Here is a 24,495-nt window from a genome sequence, read left to right on the forward strand (position 1 = left end):
AGTGAATCTCAAATACACTGTTCCACAACTGTCATGTAGCTTTATTTTTATTTTCAAATAATCTACAATAGCATTTATATAATTATTTCACGAACCCCAGTTTTAAACTGAAAATATTTCTTGTTTTTTATTTATTAGTTTTTAAGAAATTTGACACCAGTATCTTTTCAGAACAAATCGTATAATAACATCTCGAGCTCTACTGACATTTACGTATAAAATCATGTCTTAAACAACATAAATGTAATTTTACTCAGCTTCAAGGCATTTTAAATATTTAAACTATTAAACACCAGATATCGCTAGTGTTCGAAGAGAAACTTTAGGAACAAAATCTAAAGTATGCTTCTTTGACGCTAAGCATAAGGCATGTTTTAAATGTAAAACAAAATATTGTTTGTTTTTTGTAACAAAATGTTCTTTTTTTCATTAAATCGGAATTTTGTTTTAAGAATAAAATACATTGTTGTTTTATCACGAGAATTTTGGGCTGTGTTTCAATTTCTTCTTCCACTTGAAACATTAGGGTTTGATTGAGTGATTGTTTGTAACGAAGCACAAAGCTACACAATGGGTTGTTTATGCTCTGGTAATCACGGGTATCGAAACTCGGTTGTTAGCGTTGTACCGTCCGCAGATGCACCATTAATATACTGGGAGGGGGGTTTATACAGGATTCACAAACTTATTTTTTGCCAAGCCCACTTTGAGGTGACGATCGCTTACGTAGAAACCCCACGATCTCATGATCCTCCTACAATAGCTTTGAGACCTCTTTTTTAGCCAACAGTTTTGTACTTTCAAAGTTCAAAGGAACCAGCATGGCCAGATGGTTAAAGCACTCAACTCATAATCTGAGAGTCGCGGGTTCGAATCCCAGTCACACCAAAGCATGCTTGCCCTTCAGCTGTGAGGGCGTTATAATGCGACGGTAAATCTCACTATTCGTTGGTAAAAGAGTAGCCCAAGAGTTGGCGGTGGATGGTGATGACTAGTTGCCTTTCCTGTAGTCTTACACTGCAAAATTAGGTACGGCTAGCACAGATAGCCCTCGTGTAAAGCTTTGCGTGAAATTTAAAACAAAACCAAACCAAAGCTCAAGTCTAGGGTTAGGTTCTTCGCGAAGTATAGAGTGCAGGTAATATACATTCTGTAGCGTTCCCCAAAGAACAACTTTGTTTTCCACCTTTTTTTGAAGTCATTCTTCGCCAGAATGCCTTTCCCTTTCTTTCTCTTTCTGTGATGAAAATGGGACAACTGTTCTCAAGGTTATATTAAAATCTCTTGTAGAGAGTTCCGAGAGTTTCAGTTGATATTTTCATAATTATTAGTAGTATTCGATCAGAGTTGAGTACAGAGATTGAGTGAAGATGTGGAAGTTCTTAAAGTGCCGCAGACGGTAAATAATAATGTTTATGTTTTTACCTTTATCTGAGGTAAAAAAACAAAAACATTTTCTCTAGTTGAGAAGTTGAGAGTTATTCGAGTTAGCCTTACGTTCATTTAACTGGTTAGTGTTGTCAGCATAAATTCATACAATGGACTATTTGCGTTTCGTCTACGGGGAAATTCGAACCAGAAACTTACACGTCGACCCATTAAAGACTTTTCAGATTTAACTACAAATAAAGTGTACAATCGTATCAAATATCGATTAAAACCACTCTTCGTATGTATATTTTCTATATAGGTACAGATATAGATATAGTGTTATAATGATTAACCCTTTTACTGCGTATTTGACATATTTGTATTCAACTGTCGGAGGTGTATTGGGCAATACACTGTATGGTCAACAGCAGTCAATGACTTATAAAAGTTAAGTAGAAAATAACATCTAGTTACGTTAATAATGATCATGTACAGATAACTGATTACAACTTAAGGCTGTAAGATATTTTGAAACAAGAAAACAATGGAGTTCAGTGCGCAGAATCTTTGAAAGCGATAGGCTACGAATCTGTGAGATCAAAATCCAGCACGTGATGTAATAGCGGTTTCAAACTTCCTTTAAATAGCAACTATTTTAAGCCACAGAATGTTAATATTTCATCAATAATATATACCATGCAGACAAATACAATAAGCAGCTACGTTATAACTGTATGGTTTTGTTTGTTTGTTTTTTTTAATTCGCAGGTAAGGCTACAGAGGGCTATCTGCACTAGCTGTCCCTAATTTAGCAGTTTAAGACTAGAGGGCAGCTAGTCATCACCACCCACCGCCAACTCTGGCCACTTTTACCAACGAATAGTGTGATTGTCCGTAACATTATAACGCCCCACGGCTTGAAGGGTGAGCATGTTTTACTAATAACAGTATTCCAGTTTATGAAGTATAATTAGTGTCATTATTTTACTAATAACAGTATTCCAGTTAATGAAGTATAATTAGTGTCATGATTTTACTAATAACAGTATTCCAGTTAAGGAAGTATAATTAGTGTCATGATTTTACTAATAACAGTATTCCAGTTAATGAAGTATAATTAGTGTCATGATTTTACTAATAACAGTATTCCAGTTAATGAAGTATAATTAGTGTCATGATTTTACTAATAACAGTATTCCAGTTAATGAAGTATAATTAGTGTCATGATTTTACTAATAACAGTATTCCAGTTAATGAAGTATAATTAGTGTCATGATTTTACTAATAACAGTATTCCAGTTAATGAAGTATAATTAGTGTCATGATTTTACTAATAACAGTATTCCAGTTAATGAAGTATAATTAGTGTCATGATTTTACTAATAACAGTATTCCAGTTAATGAAGTATAATTAGTGTCATGATTTTACTAATAACAGTATTCCAGTTAATGAAGTATAATTAGTGTCATGATTTTACTAATAACAGTATTCCAGTTAATGAAGTATAATTAGTGTCATGATTTTACTAATAACAGTATTCCAGTTAATGAAGTATAATTAGTGTCATGATTTTACTAATAACAGTATTCCAGTTAATGAAGTATAATTAGTGTCATGATTTTACTAATAACAGTATTTTACTAATAACAGTATTCCAGTTAATGAAGTATAATTAGTGTCATGATTTTACTAATAACAGTATTCCAGTTAATGAAGTATAATTAGTGTCATGATTTTACTAATAACAGTATTCCAGTTAATGAAGTATAATTAGTGTCATGATTTTACTAATAACAGTATTCCAGTTAAGGAAGTATAATTAGTGTCATGATTTTACTAATAACAGTATTCCAGTTAATGAAGTATAATTAGTGTCATGATTTTACTAATAACAGTATTCCAGTTAATGAAGTATAATTAGTGTCATGATTTTACTAATAACAGTATTCCAGTTAATGAAGTATAATTAGTGTCATGATTTTACTAATAACAGTATTCCAGTTAATGAAGTATAATTAGTGTCATGATTTTACTAATAACAGTATTCCAGTTAATGAAGTATAATTAGTGTCATGATTTTACTAATAACAGTATTCCAGTTAATGAAGTATAATTAGTGTCATGATTTTACTAATAACAGTATTCCAGTTAATGAAGTATAATTAGTGTCATGATTTTACTAATAACAGTATTCCAGTTAATGAAGTATAATTAGTGTCATGATTTTACTAATAACAGTATTCCAGTTAATGAAGTATAATTAGTGTCATGATTTTACTAATAACAGTATTCCAGTTAATGAAGTATAATTAGTGTCATGATTTTACTAATAACAGTATTCCAGTTAATGAAGTATAATTAGTGTCCAGTTAATGATATAATTAGTGTCATGATTTTACTAATAACAGTATTCCAGTTAATGAAGTATAATTAGTGTCATGATTTTACTAATAACAGTATTCCAGTTAATGAAGTATAATTAGTGTCATGATTTTACTAATAACAGTATTCCAGTTAATGAAGTATAATTAGTGTCATGATTTTACTAATAACAGTATTCCAGTTAATGAAGTATAATTAGTGTCATGATTTTACTAATAACAGTATTCCAGTTAATGAAGTATAATTAGTGTCATGATTTTACTAATAACAGTATTCCAGTTAATGAAGTATAATTAGTGTCATGATTTTACTAATAACAGTATTCCAGTTAATGAAGTATAATTAGTGTCATGATTTTACTAATAACAGTATTCCAGTTAATGAAGTATAATTAGTGTCATGATTTTACTAATAACAGTATTCCAGTTAATGAAGTATAATTAGTGTCATGATTTTACTAATAACAGTATTCCAGTTAATGAAGTATAATTAGTGTCATGATTTTACTAATAACAGTATTCCAGTTAATGAAGTATAATTAGTGTCATGATTTTACTAATAACAGTATTCCAGTTAATGAAGTATAATTAGTGTCATGATTTTACTAATAACAGTATTCCAGTTAATGAAGTATAATTAGTGTCATGATTTTACTAATAACAGTATTCCAGTTAATGAAGTATAATTAGTGTCATGATTTTACTAATAACAGTATTCCAGTTAATGAAGTATAATTAGTGTCATGATTTTACTAATAACAGTATTCCAGTTAATGAAGTATAATTAGTGTCATGATTTTACTAATAACAGTATTCCAGTTAATGAAGTATAATTAGTGTCATGATTTTACTAATAACAGTATTCCAGTTAATGAAGTATAATTAGTGTCATGATTTTACTAATAACAGTATTCCAGTTAATGAAGTATAATTAGTGTCATGATTTTACTAATAACAGTATTCCAGTTAATGAAGTATAATTAGTGTCATGATTTTACTAATAACAGTATTCCAGTTAATGAAGTATAATTAGTGTCATGATTTTACTAATAACAGTATTCCAGTTAATGAAGTATAATTAGTGTCATGATTTTACTAATAACAGTATTCCAGTTAATGAAGTATAATTAGTGTCATGATTTTACTAATAACAGTATTCCAGTTAATGAAGTATAATTAGTGTCATGATTTTACTAATAACAGTATTCCAGTTAATGAAGTATGATTAGTGTCATGATTTTACTAATAACAGTATTCCAGTTAATGAAGTATAATTAGTGTCATGATTTTACTAATAACAGTATTCCAGTTAATGAAGTATAATTAGTGTCATGATTTTACTAATAACAGTATTCCAGTTAATGAAGTATAATTAGTGTCATGATTTTACTAATAACAGTATTCCAGTTAATGAAGTATAATTAGTGTCATGATTTTACTAATAACAGTATTCCAGTTAATGAAGTATAATTAGTGTCATGATTTTACTAATAACAGTATTCCAGTTAATGAAGTATAATTAGTGTCATGATTTTACTAATAACAGTATTCCAGTTAATGAAGTATAATTAGTGTCATGATTTTACTAATAACAGTATTCCAGTTAATGAAGTATAATTAGTGTCATGATTTTACTAATAACAGTATTCCAGTTAATGAAGTATAATTAGTGTCATGATTTTACTAATAACAGTATTCCAGTTAATGAAGTATGATTAGTGTGATGATTTTACAAATAACGATATTCCAGTTAATGAAGTATAAGTGTCAGTTTTACTTAACAGTATTCCAGTTAATGAAGTATAATTAGTGTCATGATTTTACTAATAACAGTATTCCAGTTAATGAAGTAGTATTAGTGTCATGATTTTACTAATAACAGTATTCCAGTTAATGAAGTATAATTAGTGTCATGATTTTACTAATAACAGTATTCCAGTTAATGAAGTATAATTAGTGTCATGATTTTACTAATAACAGTATTCCAGTTAATGAAGTATAATTAGTGTCATGATTTTACTAATAACAGTATTCCAGTTAATGAAGTATAATTAGTGTCATGATTTTACTAATAACAGTATTCCAGTTAATGAAGTATAATTAGTGTCATGATTTTACTAATAACAGTATTCCAGTTAATGAAGTATAATTAGTGTCATGATTTTACTAATAACAGTATTCCAGTTAATGAAGTATAATTAGTGTCATGATTTTACTAATAACAGTATTCCAGTTAATGAAGTATAATTAGTGTCATGATTTTACTAATAACAGTATTCCAGTTAATGAAGTATAATTAGTGTCATGATTTTACTAATAACAGTATTCCAGTTAATGAAGTATAATTAGTGTCATGATTTTACTAATAACAGTATTCCAGTTAATGAAGTATGATTAGTGTCATGATTTTACTAATAACAGTATTCCAGTTAATGAAGTATAATTAGTGTCATGATTTTACTAATAACAGTATTCCAGTTAATGAAGTATAATTAGTGTCATGATTTTACTAATAACAGTATTCCAGTTAATGAAGTATAATTAGTGTCATGATTTTACTAATAACAGTATTCCAGTTAATGAAGTATAATTAGTGTCATGATTTTACTAATAACAGTATTCCAGTTAATGAAGTATAATTAGTGTCATGATTTTACTAATAACAGTATTCCAGTTAATGAAGTATAATTAGTGTCATGATTTTACTAATAACAGTATTCCAGTTAATGAAGTATAATTAGTGTCATGATTTTACTAATAACAGTATTCCAGTTAATGAAGTATAATTAGTGTCATGATTTTACTAATAACAGTATTCCAGTTAATGAAGTATAATTAGTGTCATGATTTTACTAATAACAGTATTCCAGTTAATGAAGTATGATTAGTGTCATGATTTTACTAATAACAGTATTCCAGTTAATGAAGTATAATTAGTGTCATGATTTTACTAATAACAGTATTCCAGTTAATGAAGTATAATTAGTGTCATGATTTTACTAATAACAGTATTCCAGTTAATGAAGTATAATTAGTGTCATGATTTTACTAATAACAGTATTCCAGTTAATGAAGTATAATTAGTGTCATGATTTTACTAATAACAGTATTCCAGTTAATGAAGTATAATTAGTGTCATGATTTTACTAATAACAGTATTCCAGTTAATGAAGTATAATTAGTGTCATGATTTTACTAATAACAGTATTCCAGTTAATGAAGTATAATTAGTGTCATGATTTTACTAATAACAGTATTCCAGTTAATGAAGTATAATTAGTGTCATGATTTTACTAATAACAGTATTCCAGTTAATGAAGTATAATTAGTGTCATGATTTTACTAATAACAGTATTCCAGTTAATGAAGTATGATTAGTGTCATGATTTTACTAATAACAGTATTCCAGTTAATGAAGTATAATTAGTGTCATGATTTTACTAATAACAGTATTCCAGTTAATGAAGTATAATTAGTGTCATGATTTTACTAATAACAGTATTCCAGTTAATGAAGTATAATTAGTGTCATGATTTTACTAATAACAGTATTCCAGTTAATGAAGTATAATTAGTGTCATGATTTTACTAATAACAGTATTCCAGTTAATGAAGTATAATTAGTGTCATGATTTTACTAATAACAGTATTCCAGTTAATGAAGTATAATTAGTGTCATGATTTTACTAATAACAGTATTCCAGTTAATGAAGTATAATTAGTGTCATGATTTTACTAATAACAGTATTCCAGTTAATGAAGTATAATTAGTGTCATGATTTTACTAATAACAGTATTCCAGTTAATGAAGTATAATTAGTGTCATGATTTTACTAATAACAGTATTCCAGTTAATGAAGTATAATTAGTGTCATGATTTTACTAATAACAGTATTCCAGTTAATGAAGTATAATTAGTGTCATGATTTTACTAATAACAGTATTCCAGTTAATGAAGTATAATTAGTGTCATGATTTTACTAATAACAGTATTCCAGTTAATGAAGTATAATTAGTGTCATGATTTTACTAATAACAGTATTCCAGTTAATGAAGTATAATTAGTGTCATGATTTTACTAATAACAGTATTCCAGTTAATGAAGTATAATTAGTGTCATGATTTTACTAATAACAGTATTCCAGTTAATGAAGTATAATTAGTGTCATGATTTTACTAATAACAGTATTCCAGTTAATGAAGTATAATTAGTGTCATGATTTTACTAATAACAGTATTCCAGTTAATGAAGTATAATTAGTGTCATGATTTTACTAATAACAGTATTCCAGTTAATGAAGTATAATTAGTGTCATGATTTTACTAATAACAGTATTCCAGTTAATGAAGTATAATTAGTGTCATGATTTTACTAATAACAGTATTCCAGTTAATGAAGTATTAATGATTAGTGTCATGATTTTACATGATTTTACTAATAACAGTATTCCAGTTAATGAAGTATTATTAGTGTCATGATTTTACTAATAACAGTATTCCAGTTAATGAAGTATAATTAGTGTCATGATTTTACTAATAACAGTATTCCAGTTAATGAAGTATAATTAGTGTCATGATTTTACTAATAACAGTATTCCAGTTAATGAAGTATAATTAGTGTCATGATTTTACTAATAACAGTATTCCAGTTAATGAAGTATAATTAGTGTCATGATTTTACTAATAACAGTATTCCAGTTAATGAAGTATAATTAGTGTCATGATTTTACTAATAACAGTATTCCAGTTAATGAAGTATAATTAGTGTCATGATTTTACTAATAACAGTATTCCAGTTAATGAAGTATAATTAGTGTCATGATTTTACTAATAACAGTATTCCAGTTAATGAAGTATAATTAGTGTCATGATTTTACTAATAACAGTATTCCAGTTAATGAAGTATAATTAGTGTCATGATTTTACTAATAACAGTATTCCAGTTAATGAAGTATGATTAGTGTCATGATTTTACTAATAACAGTATTCCAGTTAATGAAGTATAATTAGTGTCATGATTTTACTAATAACAGTATTCCAGTTAATGAAGTATAATTAGTGTCATGATTTTACTAATAACAGTATTCCAGTTAATGAAGTATAATTAGTGTCATGATTTTACTAATAACAGTATTCCAGTTAATGAAGTATAATTAGTGTCATGATTTTACTAATAACAGTATTCCAGTTAATGAAGTATAATTAGTGTCATGATTTTACTAATAACAGTATTCCAGTTAATGAAGTATAATTAGTGTCATGATTTTACTAATAACAGTATTCCAGTTAATGAAGTATAATTAGTGTCATGATTTTACTAATAACAGTATTCCAGTTAATGAAGTATAATTAGTGTCATGATTTTACTAATAACAGTATTCCAGTTAATGAAGTATAATTAGTGTCATGATTTTACTAATAACAGTATTCCAGTTAATGAAGTATAATTAGTGTCATGATTTTACTAATAACAGTATTCCAGTTAATGAAGTATAATTAGTGTCATGATTTTACTAATAACAGTATTCCAGTTAATGAAGTATAATTAGTGTCATGATTTTACTAATAACAGTATTCCAGTTAATGAAGTATAATTAGTGTCATGATTTTACTAATAACAGTATTCCAGTTAATGAAGTATAATTAGTGTCATGATTTTACTAATAACAGTATTCCAGTTAATGAAGTATAATTAGTGTCATGATTTTACTAATAACAGTATTCCAGTTAATGAAGTATAATTAGTGTCATGATTTTACTAATAACAGTATTCCAGTTAATGAAGTATAATTAGTGTCATGATTTTACTAATAACAGTATTCCAGTTAATGAAGTATAATTAGTGTCATGATTTTACTAATAACAGTATTCCAGTTAATGAAGTATAATTAGTGTCATGATTTTACTAATAACAGTATTCCAGTTAATGAAGTATAATTAGTGTCATGATTTTACTAATAACAGTATTCCAGTTAATGAAGTATAATTAGTGTCATGATTTTACTAATAACAGTATTCCAGTTAATGAAGTATAATTAGTGTCATGATTTTACTAATAACAGTATTCCAGTTAATGAAGTATAATTAGTGTCATGATTTTACTAATAACAGTATTCCAGTTAATGAAGTATAATTAGTGTCATGATTTTACTAATAACAGTATTCCAGTTAATGAAGTATAATTAGTGTCATGATTTTACTAATAACAGTATTCCAGTTAATGAAGTATAATTAGTGTCATGATTTTACTAATAACAGTATTCCAGTTAATGAAGTATAATTAGTGTCATGATTTTACTAATAACAGTATTCCAGTTAATGAAGTATAATTAGTGTCATGATTTTACTAATAACAGTATTCCAGTTAATGAAGTATAATTAGTGTCATGATTTTACTAATAACAGTATTCCAGTTAATGAAGTATAATTAGTGTCATGATTTTACTAATAACAGTATTCCAGTTAATGAAGTATAATTAGTGTCATGATTTTACTAATAACAGTATTCCAGTTAATGAAGTATAATTAGTGTCATGATTTTACTAATAACAGTATTCCAGTTAATGAAGTATAATTAGTGTCATGATTTTACTAATAACAGTATTCCAGTTAATGAAGTATAATTAGTGTCATGATTTTACTAATAACAGTATTCCAGTTAATGAAGTATAATTAGTGTCATGATTTTACTAATAACAGTATTCCAGTTAATGAAGTATAATTAGTGTCATGATTTTACTAATAACAGTATTCCAGTTAATGAAGTATAATTAGTGTCATGATTTTACTAATAACAGTATTCCAGTTAATGAAGTATGATTAGTGTCATGATTTTACTAATAACAGTATTCCAGTTAATGAAGTATAATTAGTGTCATGATTTTACTAATAACAGTATTCCAGTTAATGAAGTATAATTAGTGTCATGATTTTACTAATAACAGTATTCCAGTTAATGAAGTATAATTAGTGTCATGATTTTACTAATAACAGTATTCCAGTTAATGAAGTATAATTAGTGTCATGATTTTACTAATAACAGTATTCCAGTTAATGAAGTATAATTAGTGTCATGATTTTACTAATAACAGTATTCCAGTTAATGAAGTATAATTAGTGTCATGATTTTACTAATAACAGTATTCCAGTTAATGAAGTATAATTAGTGTCATGATTTTACTAATAACAGTATTCCAGTTAATGAAGTATAATTAGTGTCATGATTTTACTAATAACAGTATTCCAGTTAATGAAGTATAATTAGTGTCATGATTTTACTAATAACAGTATTCCAGTTAATGAAGTATAATTAGTGTCATGATTTTACTAATAACAGTATTCCAGTTAATGAAGTATAATTAGTGTCATGATTTTACTAATAACAGTATTCCAGTTAATGAAGTATAATTAGTGTCATGATTTTACTAATAACAGTATTCCAGTTAATGAAGTATAATTAGTGTCATGATTTTACTAATAACAGTATTCCAGTTAATGAAGTATAATTAGTGTCATGATTTTACTAATAACAGTATTCCAGTTAATGAAGTATAATTAGTGTCATGATTTTACTAATAACAGTATTCCAGTTAATGAAGTATAATTAGTGTCATGATTTTACTAATAACAGTATTCCAGTTAATGAAGTATAATTAGTGTCATGATTTTACTAATAACAGTATTCCAGTTAATGAAGTATAATTAGTGTCATGATTTTACTAATAACAGTATTCCAGTTAATGAAGTATAATTAGTGTCATGATTTTACTAATAACAGTATTCCAGTTAATGAAGTATAATTAGTGTCATGATTTTACTAATAACAGTATTCCAGTTAATGAAGTATAATTAGTGTCATGATTTTACTAATAACAGTATTCCAGTTAATGAAGTATAATTAGTGTCATGATTTTACTAATAACAGTATTCCAGTTAATGAAGTATAATTAGTGTCATGATTTTACTAATAACAGTATTCCAGTTAATGAAGTATAATTAGTGTCATGATTTTACTAATAACAGTATTCCAGTTAATGAAGTATAATTAGTGTCATGATTTTACTAATAACAGTATTCCAGTTAATGAAGTATAATTAGTGTCATGATTTTACTAATAACAGTATTCCAGTTAATGAAGTATAATTAGTGTCATGATTTTACTAATAACAGTATTCCAGTTAATGAAGTATAATTAGTGTCATGATTTTACTAATAACAGTATTCCAGTTAATGAAGTATAATTAGTGTCATGATTTTACTAATAACAGTATTCCAGTTAATGAAGTATAATTAGTGTCATGATTTTACTAATAACAGTATTCCAGTTAATGAAGTATGATTAGTGTCATGATTTTACTAATAACAGTATTCCAGTTAATGAAGTATAATTAGTGTCATGATTTTACTAATAACAGTATTCCAGTTAATGAAGTATAATTAGTGTCATGATTTTACTAATAACAGTATTCCAGTTAATGAAGTATAATTAGTGTCATGATTTTACTAATAACAGTATTCCAGTTAATGAAGTATAATTAGTGTCATGATTTTACTAATAACAGTATTCCAGTTAATGAAGTATAATTAGTGTCATGATTTTACTAATAACAGTATTCCAGTTAATGAAGTATGATTAGTGTCATGATTTTACTAATAACAGTATTCCAGTTAATGAAGTATAATTAGTGTCATGATTTTACTAATAACAGTATTCCAGTTAATGAAGTATAATTAGTGTCATGATTTTACTAATAACAGTATTCCAGTTAATGAAGTATAATTAGTGTCATGATTTTACTAATAACAGTATTCCAGTTAATGAAGTATAATTAGTGTCATGATTTTACTAATAACAGTATTCCAGTTAATGAAGTATAATTAGTGTCATGATTTTACTAATAACAGTATTCCAGTTAATGAAGTATAATTAGTGTCATGATTTTACTAATAACAGTATTCCAGTTAATGAAGTATAATTAGTGTCATGATTTTACTAATAACAGTATTCCAGTTAATGAAGTATAATTAGTGTCATGATTTTACTAATAACAGTATTCCAGTTAATGAAGTATAATTAGTGTCATGATTTTACTAATAACAGTATTCCAGTTAATGAAGTATAATTAGTGTCATGATTTTACTAATAACAGTATTCCAGTTAATGAAGTATAATTAGTGTCATGATTTTACTAATAACAGTATTCCAGTTAATGAAGTATAATTAGTGTCATGATTTTACTAATAACAGTATTCCAGTTAATGAAGTATAATTAGTGTCATGATTTTACTAATAACAGTATTCCAGTTAATGAAGTATAATTAGTGTCATGATTTTACTAATAACAGTATTCCAGTTAATGAAGTATAATTAGTGTCATGATTTTACTAATAACAGTATTCCAGTTAATGAAGTATAATTAGTGTCATGATTTTACTAATAACAGTATTCCAGTTAATGAAGTATAATTAGTGTCATGATTTTACTAATAACAGTATTCCAGTTAATGAAGTATAATTAGTGTCATGATTTTACTAATAACAGTATTCCAGTTAATGAAGTATAATTAGTGTCATGATTTTACTAATAACAGTATTCCAGTTAATGAAGTATAATTAGTGTCATGATTTTACTAATAACAGTATTCCAGTTAATGAAGTATAATTAGTGTCATGATTTTACTAATAACAGTATTCCAGTTAATGAAGTATAATTAGTGTCATGATTTTACTAATAACAGTATTCCAGTTAATGAAGTATAATTAGTGTCATGATTTTACTAATAACAGTATTCCAGTTAATGAAGTATAATTAGTGTCATGATTTTACTAATAACAGTATTCCAGTTAATGAAGTATAATTAGTGTCATGATTTTACTAATAACAGTATTCCAGTTAATGAAGTATAATTAGTGTCATGATTTTACTAATAACAGTATTCCAGTTAATGAAGTATAATTAGTGTCATGATTTTACTAATAACAGTATTCCAGTTAATGAAGTATAATTAGTGTCATGATTTTACTAATAACAGTATTCCAGTTAATGAAGTATAATTAGTGTCATGATTTTACTAATAACAGTATTCCAGTTAATGAAGTATAATTAGTGTCATGATTTTACTAATAACAGTATTCCAGTTAATGAAGTATAATTAGTGTCATGATTTTACTAATAACAGTATTCCAGTTAATGAAGTATAATTAGTGTCATGATTTTACTAATAACAGTATTCCAGTTAATGAAGTATAATTAGTGTCATGATTTTACTAATAACAGTATTCCAGTTAATGAAGTATAATTAGTGTCATGATTTTACTAATAACAGTATTCCAGTTAATGAAGTATAATTAGTGTCATGATTTTACTAATAACAGTATTCCAGTTAATGAAGTATAATTAGTGTCATGATTTTACTAATAACAGTATTCCAGTTAATGAAGTATAATTAGTGTCATGATTTTACTAATAACAGTATTCCAGTTAATGAAGTATAATTAGTGTCATGATTTTACTAATAACAGTATTCCAGTTAATGAAGTATAATTAGTGTCATGATTTTACTAATAACAGTATTCCAGTTAATGAAGTATAATTAGTGTCATGATTTTACTAATAACAGTATTCCAGTTAATGAAGTATAATTAGTGTCATGATTTTACTAATAACAGTATTCCAGTTAATGAAGTATAATTAGTGTCATGATTTTACTAATAACAGTATTCCAGTTAATGAAGTATAATTAGTGTCATGATTTTACTAATAACAGTATTCCAGTTAATGAAGTATAATTAGTGTCATGATTTTACTAATAACAGTATTCCAGTTAATGAAGTATAATTAGTGTCATGATTTTACTAATAACAGTATTCCAGTTAATGAAGTATAATTAGTGTCATGATTTTACTAATAACAGTATTCCAGTTAATGAAGTATAATTAGTGTCATGATTTTACTAATAACAGTATTCCAGTTAATGAAGTATAATTAGTGTCATGATTTTACTAATAACAGTATTCCAGTTAATGAAGTATAATTAGTGTCATGATTTTACTAATAACAGTATTCCAGTTAATGAAGTATAATTAGTGTCATGATTTTACTAATAACAGTATTCCAGTTAATGAAGTATAATTAGTGTCATGATTTTACTAATAACAGTATTCCAGTTAATGAAGTATAATTAGTGTCATGATTTTACTAATAACAGTATTCCAGTTAATGAAGTATAATTAGTGTCATGATTTTACTAATAACAGTATTCCAGTTAATGAAGTATAATTAGTGTCATGATTTTACTAATAACAGTATTCCAGTTAATGAAGTATAATTAGTGTCATGATTTTACTAATAACAGTATTCCAGTTAATGAAGTATAATTAGTGTCATGATTTTACTAATAACAGTATTCCAGTTAATGAAGTATAATTAGTGTCATGATTTTACTAATAACAGTATTCCAGTTAATGAAGTATAATTAGTGTCATGATTTTACTAATAACAGTATTCCAGTTAATGAAGTATAATTAGTGTCATGATTTTACTAATAACAGTATTCCAGTTAATGAAGTATAATTAGTGTCATGATTTTACTAATAACAGTATTCCAGTTAATGAAGTATAATTAGTGTCATGATTTTACTAATAACAGTATTCCAGTTAATGAAGTATAATTAGTGTCATGATTTTACTAATAACAGTATTCCAGTTAATGAAGTATAATTAGTGTCATGATTTTACTAATAACAGTATTCCAGTTAATGAAGTATAATTAGTGTCATGATTTTACTAATAACAGTATTCCAGTTAATGAAGTATAATTAGTGTCATGATTTTACTAATAACAGTATTCCAGTTAATGAAGTATAATTAGTGTCATGATTTTACTAATAACAGTATTCCAGTTAATGAAGTATAATTAGTGTCATGATTTTACTAATAACAGTATTCCAGTTAATGAAGTATAATTAGTGTCATGATTTTACTAATAACAGTATTCCAGTTAATGAAGTATAATTAGTGTCATGATTTTACTAATAACAGTATTCCAGTTAATGAAGTATAATTAGTGTCATGATTTTACTAATAACAGTATTCCAGTTAATGAAGTATAATTAGTGTCATGATTTTACTAATAACAGTATTCCAGTTAATGAAGTATAATTAGTGTCATGATTTTACTAATAACAGTATTCCAGTTAATGAAGTATAATTAGTGTCATGATTTTACTAATAACAGTATTCCAGTTAATGAAGTATAATTAGTGTCATGATTTTACTAATAACAGTATTCCAGTTAATGAAGTATAATTAGTGTCATGATTTTACTAATAACAGTATTCCAGTTAATGAAGTATAATTAGTGTCATGATTTTACTAATAACAGTATTCCAGTTAATGAAGTATAATTAGTGTCATGATTTTACTAATAACAGTATTCCAGTTAATGAAGTATAATTAGTGTCATGATTTTACTAATAACAGTATTCCAGTTAATGAAGTATAATTAGTGTCATGATTTTACTAATAACAGTATTCCAGTTAATGAAGTATAATTAGTGTCATGATTTTACTAATAACAGTATTCCAGTTAATGAAGTATAATTAGTGTCATGATTTTACTAATAACAGTATTCCAGTTAATGAAGTATAATTAGTGTCATGATTTTACTAATAACAGTATTCCAGTTAATGAAGTATGATTAGTGTCATGATTTTACTAATAACAGTATTCCAGTTAATGAAGTATAATTAGTGTCATGATTTTACTAATAACAGTATTCCAGTTAATGAAGTATAATTAGTGTCATGATTTTACTAATAACAGTATTCCAGTTAATGAAGTATAATTAGTGTCATGATTTTACTAATAACAGTATTCCAGTTAATGAAGTATAATTAGTGTCATGATTTTACTAATAACAGTATTCCAGTTAATGAAGTATAATTAGTGTCATGATTTTACTAATAACAGTATTCCAGTTAATGAAGTATAATTAGTGTCATGATTTTACTAATAACAGTATTCCAGTTAATGAAGTATAATTAGTGTCATGATTTTACTAATAACAGTATTCCAGTTAATGAAGTATAATTAGTGTCATGATTTTACTAATAACAGTATTCCAGTTAATGAAGTATAATTAGTGTCATGATTTTACTAATAACAGTATTCCAGTTAATGAAGTATAATTAGTGTCATGATTTTACTAATAACAGTATTCCAGTTAATGAAGTATAATTAGTGTCATGATTTTACTAATAACAGTATTCCAGTTAATGAAGTATAATTAGTGTCATGATTTTACTAATAACAGTATTCCAGTTAATGAAGTATAATTAGTGTCATGATTTTACTAATAACAGTATTCCAGTTAATGAAGTATAATTAGTGTCATGATTTTACTAATAACAGTATTCCAGTTAATGAAGTATAATTAGTGTCATGATTTTACTAATAACAGTATTCCAGTTAATGAAGTATAATTAGTGTCATGATTTTACTAATAACAGTATTCCAGTTAATGAAGTATAATTAGTGTCATGATTTTACTAATAACAGTATTCCAGTTAATGAAGTATAATTAGTGTCATGATTTTACTAATAACAGTATTCCAGTTAATGAAGTATAATTAGTGTCATGATTTTACTAATAACAGTATTCCAGTTAATGAAGTATAATTAGTGTCATGATTTTACTAATAACAGTATTCCAGTTAATGAAGTATAATTAGTGTCATGATTTTACTAATAACAGTATTCCAGTTAATGAAGTATAATTAGTGTCATGATTTTACTAATAACAGTATTCCAGTTAATGAAGTATAATTAGTGTCATGATTTTACTAATAACAGTATTCCAGTTAATGAAGTATAATTAGTGTCATGATTTTACTAATAACAGTATTCCAGTTAATGAAGTATAATTAGTGTCATGATTTTACTAATAACAGTATTCCAGTTAATGAAGTATAATTAGTGTCATGATTTTACTAATAACAGTATTCCAGTTAATGAAGTATAATTAGTGTCATGATTTTACTAATAACAGTATTCCAGTTAATGAAGTATAATTAGTGTCATGATTTTACTAATAACAGTATTCCAGTTAATGAAGTATAATTAGTGTCATGATTTTACTAATAACAGTATTCCAGTTAATGAAGTATAATTAGTGTCATGATTTTACTAATAACAGTATTCCAGTTAATGAAGTATAATTAGTGTCATGATTTTACTAATAACAGTATTCCAGTTAATGAAGTATAATTAGTGTCATGATTTTACTAATAACAGTATTCCAGTTAATGAAGTATAATTAGTGTCATGATTTTACTAATAACAGTATTCCAGTTAATGAAGTATAATTAGTGTCATGATTTTACTAATAACAGTATTCCAGTTAATGAAGTATAATTAGTGTCATGATTTTACTAATAACAGTATTCCAGTTAATGAAGTATAATTAGTGTCATGATTTTACTAATAACAGTATTCCAGTTAATGAAGTATAATTAGTGTCATGATTTTACTAATAACAGTATTCCAGTTAATGAAGTATAATTAGTGTCATGATTTTACTAATAACAGTATTCCAGTTAATGAAGTATAATTAGTGTCATGATTTTACTAATAACAGTATTCCAGTTAATGAAGTATAATTAGTGTCATGATTTTACTAATAACAGTATTCCAGTTAATGAAGTATAATTAGTGTCATGATTTTACTAATAACAGTATTCCAGTTAATGAAGTATAATTAGTGTCATGATTTTACTAATAACAGTATTCCAGTTAATGAAGTATAATTAGTGTCATGATTTTACTAATAACAGTATTCCAGTTAATGAAGTATAATTAGTGTCATGATTTTACTAATAACAGTATTCCAGTTAATGAAGTATAATTAGTGTCATGATTTTACTAATAACAGTATTCCAGTTAATGAAGTATAATTAGTGTCATGATTTTACTAATAACAGTATTCCAGTTAATGAAGTATAATTAGTGTCATGATTTTACTAATAACAGTATTCCAGTTAATGAAGTATAATTAGTGTCATGATTTTACTAATAACAGTATTCCAGTTAATGAAGTATAATTAGTGTCATGATTTTACTAATAACAGTATTCCAGTTAATGAAGTATAATTAGTGTCATGATTTTACTAATAACAGTATTCCAGTTAATGAAGTATAATTAGTGTCATGATTTTACTAATAACAGTATTCCAGTTAATGAAGTATAATTAGTGTCATGATTTTACTAATAACAGTATTCCAGTTAATGAAGTATAATTAGTGTCATGATTTTACTAATAACAGTATTCCAGTTAATGAAGTATAATTAGTGTCATGATTTTACTAATAACAGTATTCCAGTTAATGAAGTATAATTAGTGTCATGATTTTACTAATAACAGTATTCCAGTTAATGAAGTATAATTAGTGTCATGATTTTACTAATAACAGTATTCCAGTTAATGAAGTATAATTAGTGTCATGATTTTACTAATAACAGTATTCCAGTTAATGAAGTATAATTAGTGTCATGATTTTACTAATAACAGTATTCCAGTTAATGAAGTATAATTAGTGTCATGATTTTACTAATAACAGTATTCCAGTTAATGAAGTATAATTAGTGTCATGATTTTACTAATAACAGTATTCCAGTTAATGAAGTATAATTAGTGTCATGATTTTACTAATAACAGTATTCCAGTTAATGAAGTATAATTAGTGTCATGATTTTACTAATAACAGTATTCCAGTTAATGAAGTATAATTAGTGTCATGATTTTACTAATAACAGTATTCCAGTTAATGAAGTATAATTAGTGTCATGATTTTACTAATAACAGTATTCCAGTTAATGAAGTATAATTAGTGTCATGATTTTACTAATAACAGTATTCCAGTTAATGAAGTATAATTAGTGTCATGATTTTACTAATAACAGTATTCCAGTTAATGAAGTATAATTAGTGTCATGATTTTACTAATAACAGTATTCCAGTTAATGAAGTATAATTAGTGTCATGATTTTACTAATAACAGTATTCCAGTTAATGAAGTATAATTAGTGTCATGATTTTACTAATAACAGTATTCCAGTTAATGAAGTATAATTAGTGTCATGATTTTACTAATAACAGTATTCCAGTTAATGAAGTATAATTAGTGTCATGATTTTACTAATAACAGTATTCCAGTTAATGAAGTATGATTAGTGTCATGATTTTACTAATAACAGTATTCCAGTTAATGAAGTATAATTAGTGTCATGATTTTACTAATAACAGTATTCCAGTTAATGAAGTATAATTAGTGTCATGATTTTACTAATAACAGTATTCCAGTTAATGAAGTATAATTAGTGTCATGATTTTACTAATAACAGTATTCCAGTTAATGAAGTATAATTAGTGTCATGATTTTACTAATAACAGTATTCCAGTTAATGAAGTATAATTAGTGTCATGATTTTACTAATAACAGTATTCCAGTTAATGAAGTATAATTAGTGTCATGATTTTACTAATAACAGTATTCCAGTTAATGAAGTATAATTAGTGTCATGATTTTACTAATAACAGTATTCCAGTTAATGAAGTATAATTAGTGTCATGATTTTACTAATAACAGTATTCCAGTTAATGAAGTATAATTAGTGTCATGATTTTACTAATAACAGTATTCCAGTTAATGAAGTATAATTAGTGTCATGATTTTACTAATAACAGTATTCCAGTTAATGAAGTATAATTAGTGTCATGATTTTACTAATAACAGTATTCCAGTTAATGAAGTATAATTAGTGTCATGATTTTACTAATAACAGTATTCCAGTTAATGAAGTATAATTAGTGTCATGATTTTACTAATAACAGTATTCCAGTTAATGAAGTATAATTAGTGTCATGATTTTACTAATAACAGTATTCCAGTTAATGAAGTATAATTAGTGTCATGATTTTACTAATAACAGTATTCCAGTTAATGAAGTATAATTAGTGTCATGATTTTACTAATAACAGTATTCCAGTTAATGAAGTATAATTAGTGTCATGATTTTACTAATAACAGTATTCCAGTTAATGAAGTATAATTAGTGTCATGATTTTACTAATAACAGTATTCCAGTTAATGAAGTATAATTAGTGTCATGATTTTACTAATAACAGTATTCCAGTTAATGAAGTATAATTAGTGTCATGATTTTACTAATAACAGTATTCCAGTTAATGAAGTATAATTAGTGTCATGATTTTACTAATAACAGTATTCCAGTTAATGAAGTATAATTAGTGTCATGATTTTACTAATAACAGTATTCCAGTTAATGAAGTATAATTAGTGTCATGATTTTACTAATAACAGTATTCCAGTTAATGAAGTATAATTAGTGTCATGATTTTACTAATAACAGTATTCCAGTTAATGAAGTATAATTAGTGTCATGATTTTACTAATAACAGTATTCCAGTTAATGAAGTATAATTAGTGTCATGATTTTACTAATAACAGTATTCCAGTTAATGAAGTATAATTAGTGTCATGATTTTACTAATAACAGTATTCCAGTTAATGAAGTATAATTAGTGTCATGATTTTACTAATAACAGTATTCCAGTTAATGAAGTATAATTAGTGTCATGATTTTACTAATAACAGTATTCCAGTTAATGAAGTATAATTAGTGTCATGATTTTACTAATAACAGTATTCCAGTTAATGAAGTATAATTAGTGTCATGATTTTACTAATAACAGTATTCCAGTTAATGAAGTATAATTAGTGTCATGATTTTACTAATAACAGTATTCCAGTTAATGAAGTATAATTAGTGTCATGATTTTACTAATAACAGTATTCCAGTTAATGAAGTATAATTAGTGTCATGATTTTACTAATAACAGTATTCCAGTTAATGAAGTATAATTAGTGTCATGATTTTACTAATAACAGTATTCCAGTTAATGAAGTATAATTAGTGTCATGATTTTACTAATAACAGTATTCCAGTTAATGAAGTATAATTAGTGTCATGATTTTACTAATAACAGTATTCCAGTTAATGAAGTATAATTAGTGTCATGATTTTACTAATAACAGTATTCCAGTTAATGAAGTATAATTAGTGTCATGATTTTACTAATAACAGTATTCCAGTTAATGAAGTATAATTAGTGTCATGATTTTACTAATAACAGTATTCCAGTTAATGAAGTATAATTAGTGTCATGATTTTACTAATAACAGTATTCCAGTTAATGAAGTATAATTAGTGTCATGATTTTACTAATAACAGTATTCCAGTTAATGAAGTATAATTAGTGTCATGATTTTACTAATAACAGTATTCCAGTTAATGAAGTATAATTAGTGTCATGATTTTACTAATAACAGTATTCCAGTTAATGAAGTATAATTAGTGTCATGATTTTACTAATAACAGTATTCCAGTTAATGAAGTATAATTAGTGTCATGATTTTACTAATAACAGTATTCCAGTTAATGAAGTATAATTAGTGTCATGATTTTACTAATAACAGTATTCCAGTTAATGAAGTATAATTAGTGTCATGATTTTACTAATAACAGTATTCCAGTTAATGAAGTATAATTAGTGTCATGATTTTACTAATAACAGTATTCCAGTTAATGAAGTATAATTAGTGTCATGATTTTACTAATAACAGTATTCCAGTTAATGAAGTATAATTAGTGTCATGATTTTACTAATAACAGTATTCCAGTTAATGAAGTATAATTAGTGTCATGATTTTACTAATAACAGTATTCCAGTTAATGAAGTATAATTAGTGTCATGATTTTACTAATAACAGTATTCCAGTTAATGAAGTATAATTAGTGTCATGATTTTACTAATAACAGTATTCCAGTTAATGAAGTATAATTAGTGTCATGATTTTACTAATAACAGTATTCCAGTTAATGAAGTATAATTAGTGTCATGATTTTACTAATAACAGTATTCCAGTTAATGAAGTATAATTAGTGTCATGATTTTACTAATAACAGTATTCCAGTTAATGAAGTATAATTAGTGTCATGATTTTACTAATAACAGTATTCCAGTTAATGAAGTATAATTAGTGTCATGATTTTACTAATAACAGTATTCCAGTTAATGAAGTATAATTAGTGTCATGATTTTACTAATAACAGTATTCCAGTTAATGAAGTATAATTAGTGTCATGATTTTACTAATAACAGTATTCCAGTTAATGAAGTATAATTAGTGTCATGATTTTACTAATAACAGTATTCCAGTTAATGAAGTATAATTAGTGTCATGATTTTACTAATAACAGTATTCCAGTTAATGAAGTATAATTAGTGTCATGATTTTACTAATAACAGTATTCCAGTTAATGAAGTATAATTAGTGTCATGATTTTACTAATAACAGTATTCCAGTTAATGAAGTATGATTAGTGTCATGATTTTACTAATAACAGTATTCCAGTTAATGAAGTATAATTAGTGTCATGATTTTACTAATAACAGTATTCCAGTTAATGAAGTATAATTAGTGTCATGATTTTACTAATAACAGTATTCCAGTTAATGAAGTATAATTAGTGTCATGATTTTACTAATAACAGTATTCCAGTTAATGAAGTATAATTAGTGTCATGATTTTACTAATAACAGTATTCCAGTTAATGAAGTATAATTAGTGTCATGATTTTACTAATAACAGTATTCCAGTTAATGAAGTATAATTAGTGTCATGATTTTACTAATAACAGTATTCCAGTTAATGAAGTATAATTAGTGTCATGATTTTACTAATAACAGTATTCCAGTTAATGAAGTATAATTAGTGTCATGATTTTACTAATAACAGTATTCCAGTTAATGAAGTATAATTAGTGTCATGATTTTACTAATAACAGTATTCCAGTTAATGAAGTATAATTAGTGTCATGATTTTACTAATAACAGTATTCCAGTTAATGAAGTATAATTAGTGTCATGATTTTACTAATAACAGTATTCCAGTTAATGAAGTATAATTAGTGTCATGATTTTACTAATAACAGTATTCCAGTTAATGAAGTATAATTAGTGTCATGATTTTACTAATAACAGTATTCCAGTTAATGAAGTATAATTAGTGTCATGATTTTACTAATAACAGTATTCCAGTTAATGAAGTATAATTAGTGTCATGATTTTACTAATAACAGTATTCCAGTTAATGAAGTATAATTAGTGTCATGATTTTACTAATAACAGTATTCCAGTTAATGAAGTATAATTAGTGTCATGATTTTACTAATAACAGTATTCCAGTTAATGAAGTATAATTAGTGTCATGATTTTACTAATAACAGTATTCCAGTTAATGAAGTATAATTAGTGTCATGATTTTACTAATAACAGTATTCCAGTTAATGAAGTATAATTAGTGTCATGATTTTACTAATAACAGTATTCCAGTTAATGAAGTATAATTAGTGTCATGATTTTACTAATAACAGTATTCCAGTTAATGAAGTATAATTAGTGTCATGATTTTACTAATAACAGTATTCCAGTTAATGAAGTATAATTAGTGTCATGATTTTACTAATAACAGTATTCCAGTTAATGAAGTATAATTAGTGTCATGATTTTACTAATAACAGTATTCCAGTTAATGAAGTATAATTAGTGTCATGATTTTACTAATAACAGTATTCCAGTTAATGAAGTATAATTAGTGTC

The 24,495-nt window shown here is 25.6% G+C and overlaps 1 protein-coding gene across 1 annotated transcript in view; it reads right to left on the reverse strand.

Annotated features, from left to right (window-relative positions):
* Positions 1-1,109: 1,109 nt before the first annotated feature.
* Positions 1,110-24,495, reverse strand: part of LOC143245786 (polycystin-2-like protein 2) — a 39,794-nt gene continuing 16,408 nt past the window's right edge. Inside the window, exon 5 of the mRNA XM_076492041.1 lies at positions 1,110-1,237. Within this exon, the coding sequence (XP_076348156.1) occupies positions 1,110-1,237 (128 nt within the window). The remainder of the gene's footprint in view (positions 1,238-24,495) is intronic.

This window comes from Tachypleus tridentatus, chromosome 3 (assembly GCF_004210375.1).
Source record: "Tachypleus tridentatus isolate NWPU-2018 chromosome 3, ASM421037v1, whole genome shotgun sequence".
Classification (NCBI taxonomy): Eukaryota; Metazoa; Arthropoda; class Merostomata; order Xiphosura; family Limulidae; genus Tachypleus; species Tachypleus tridentatus.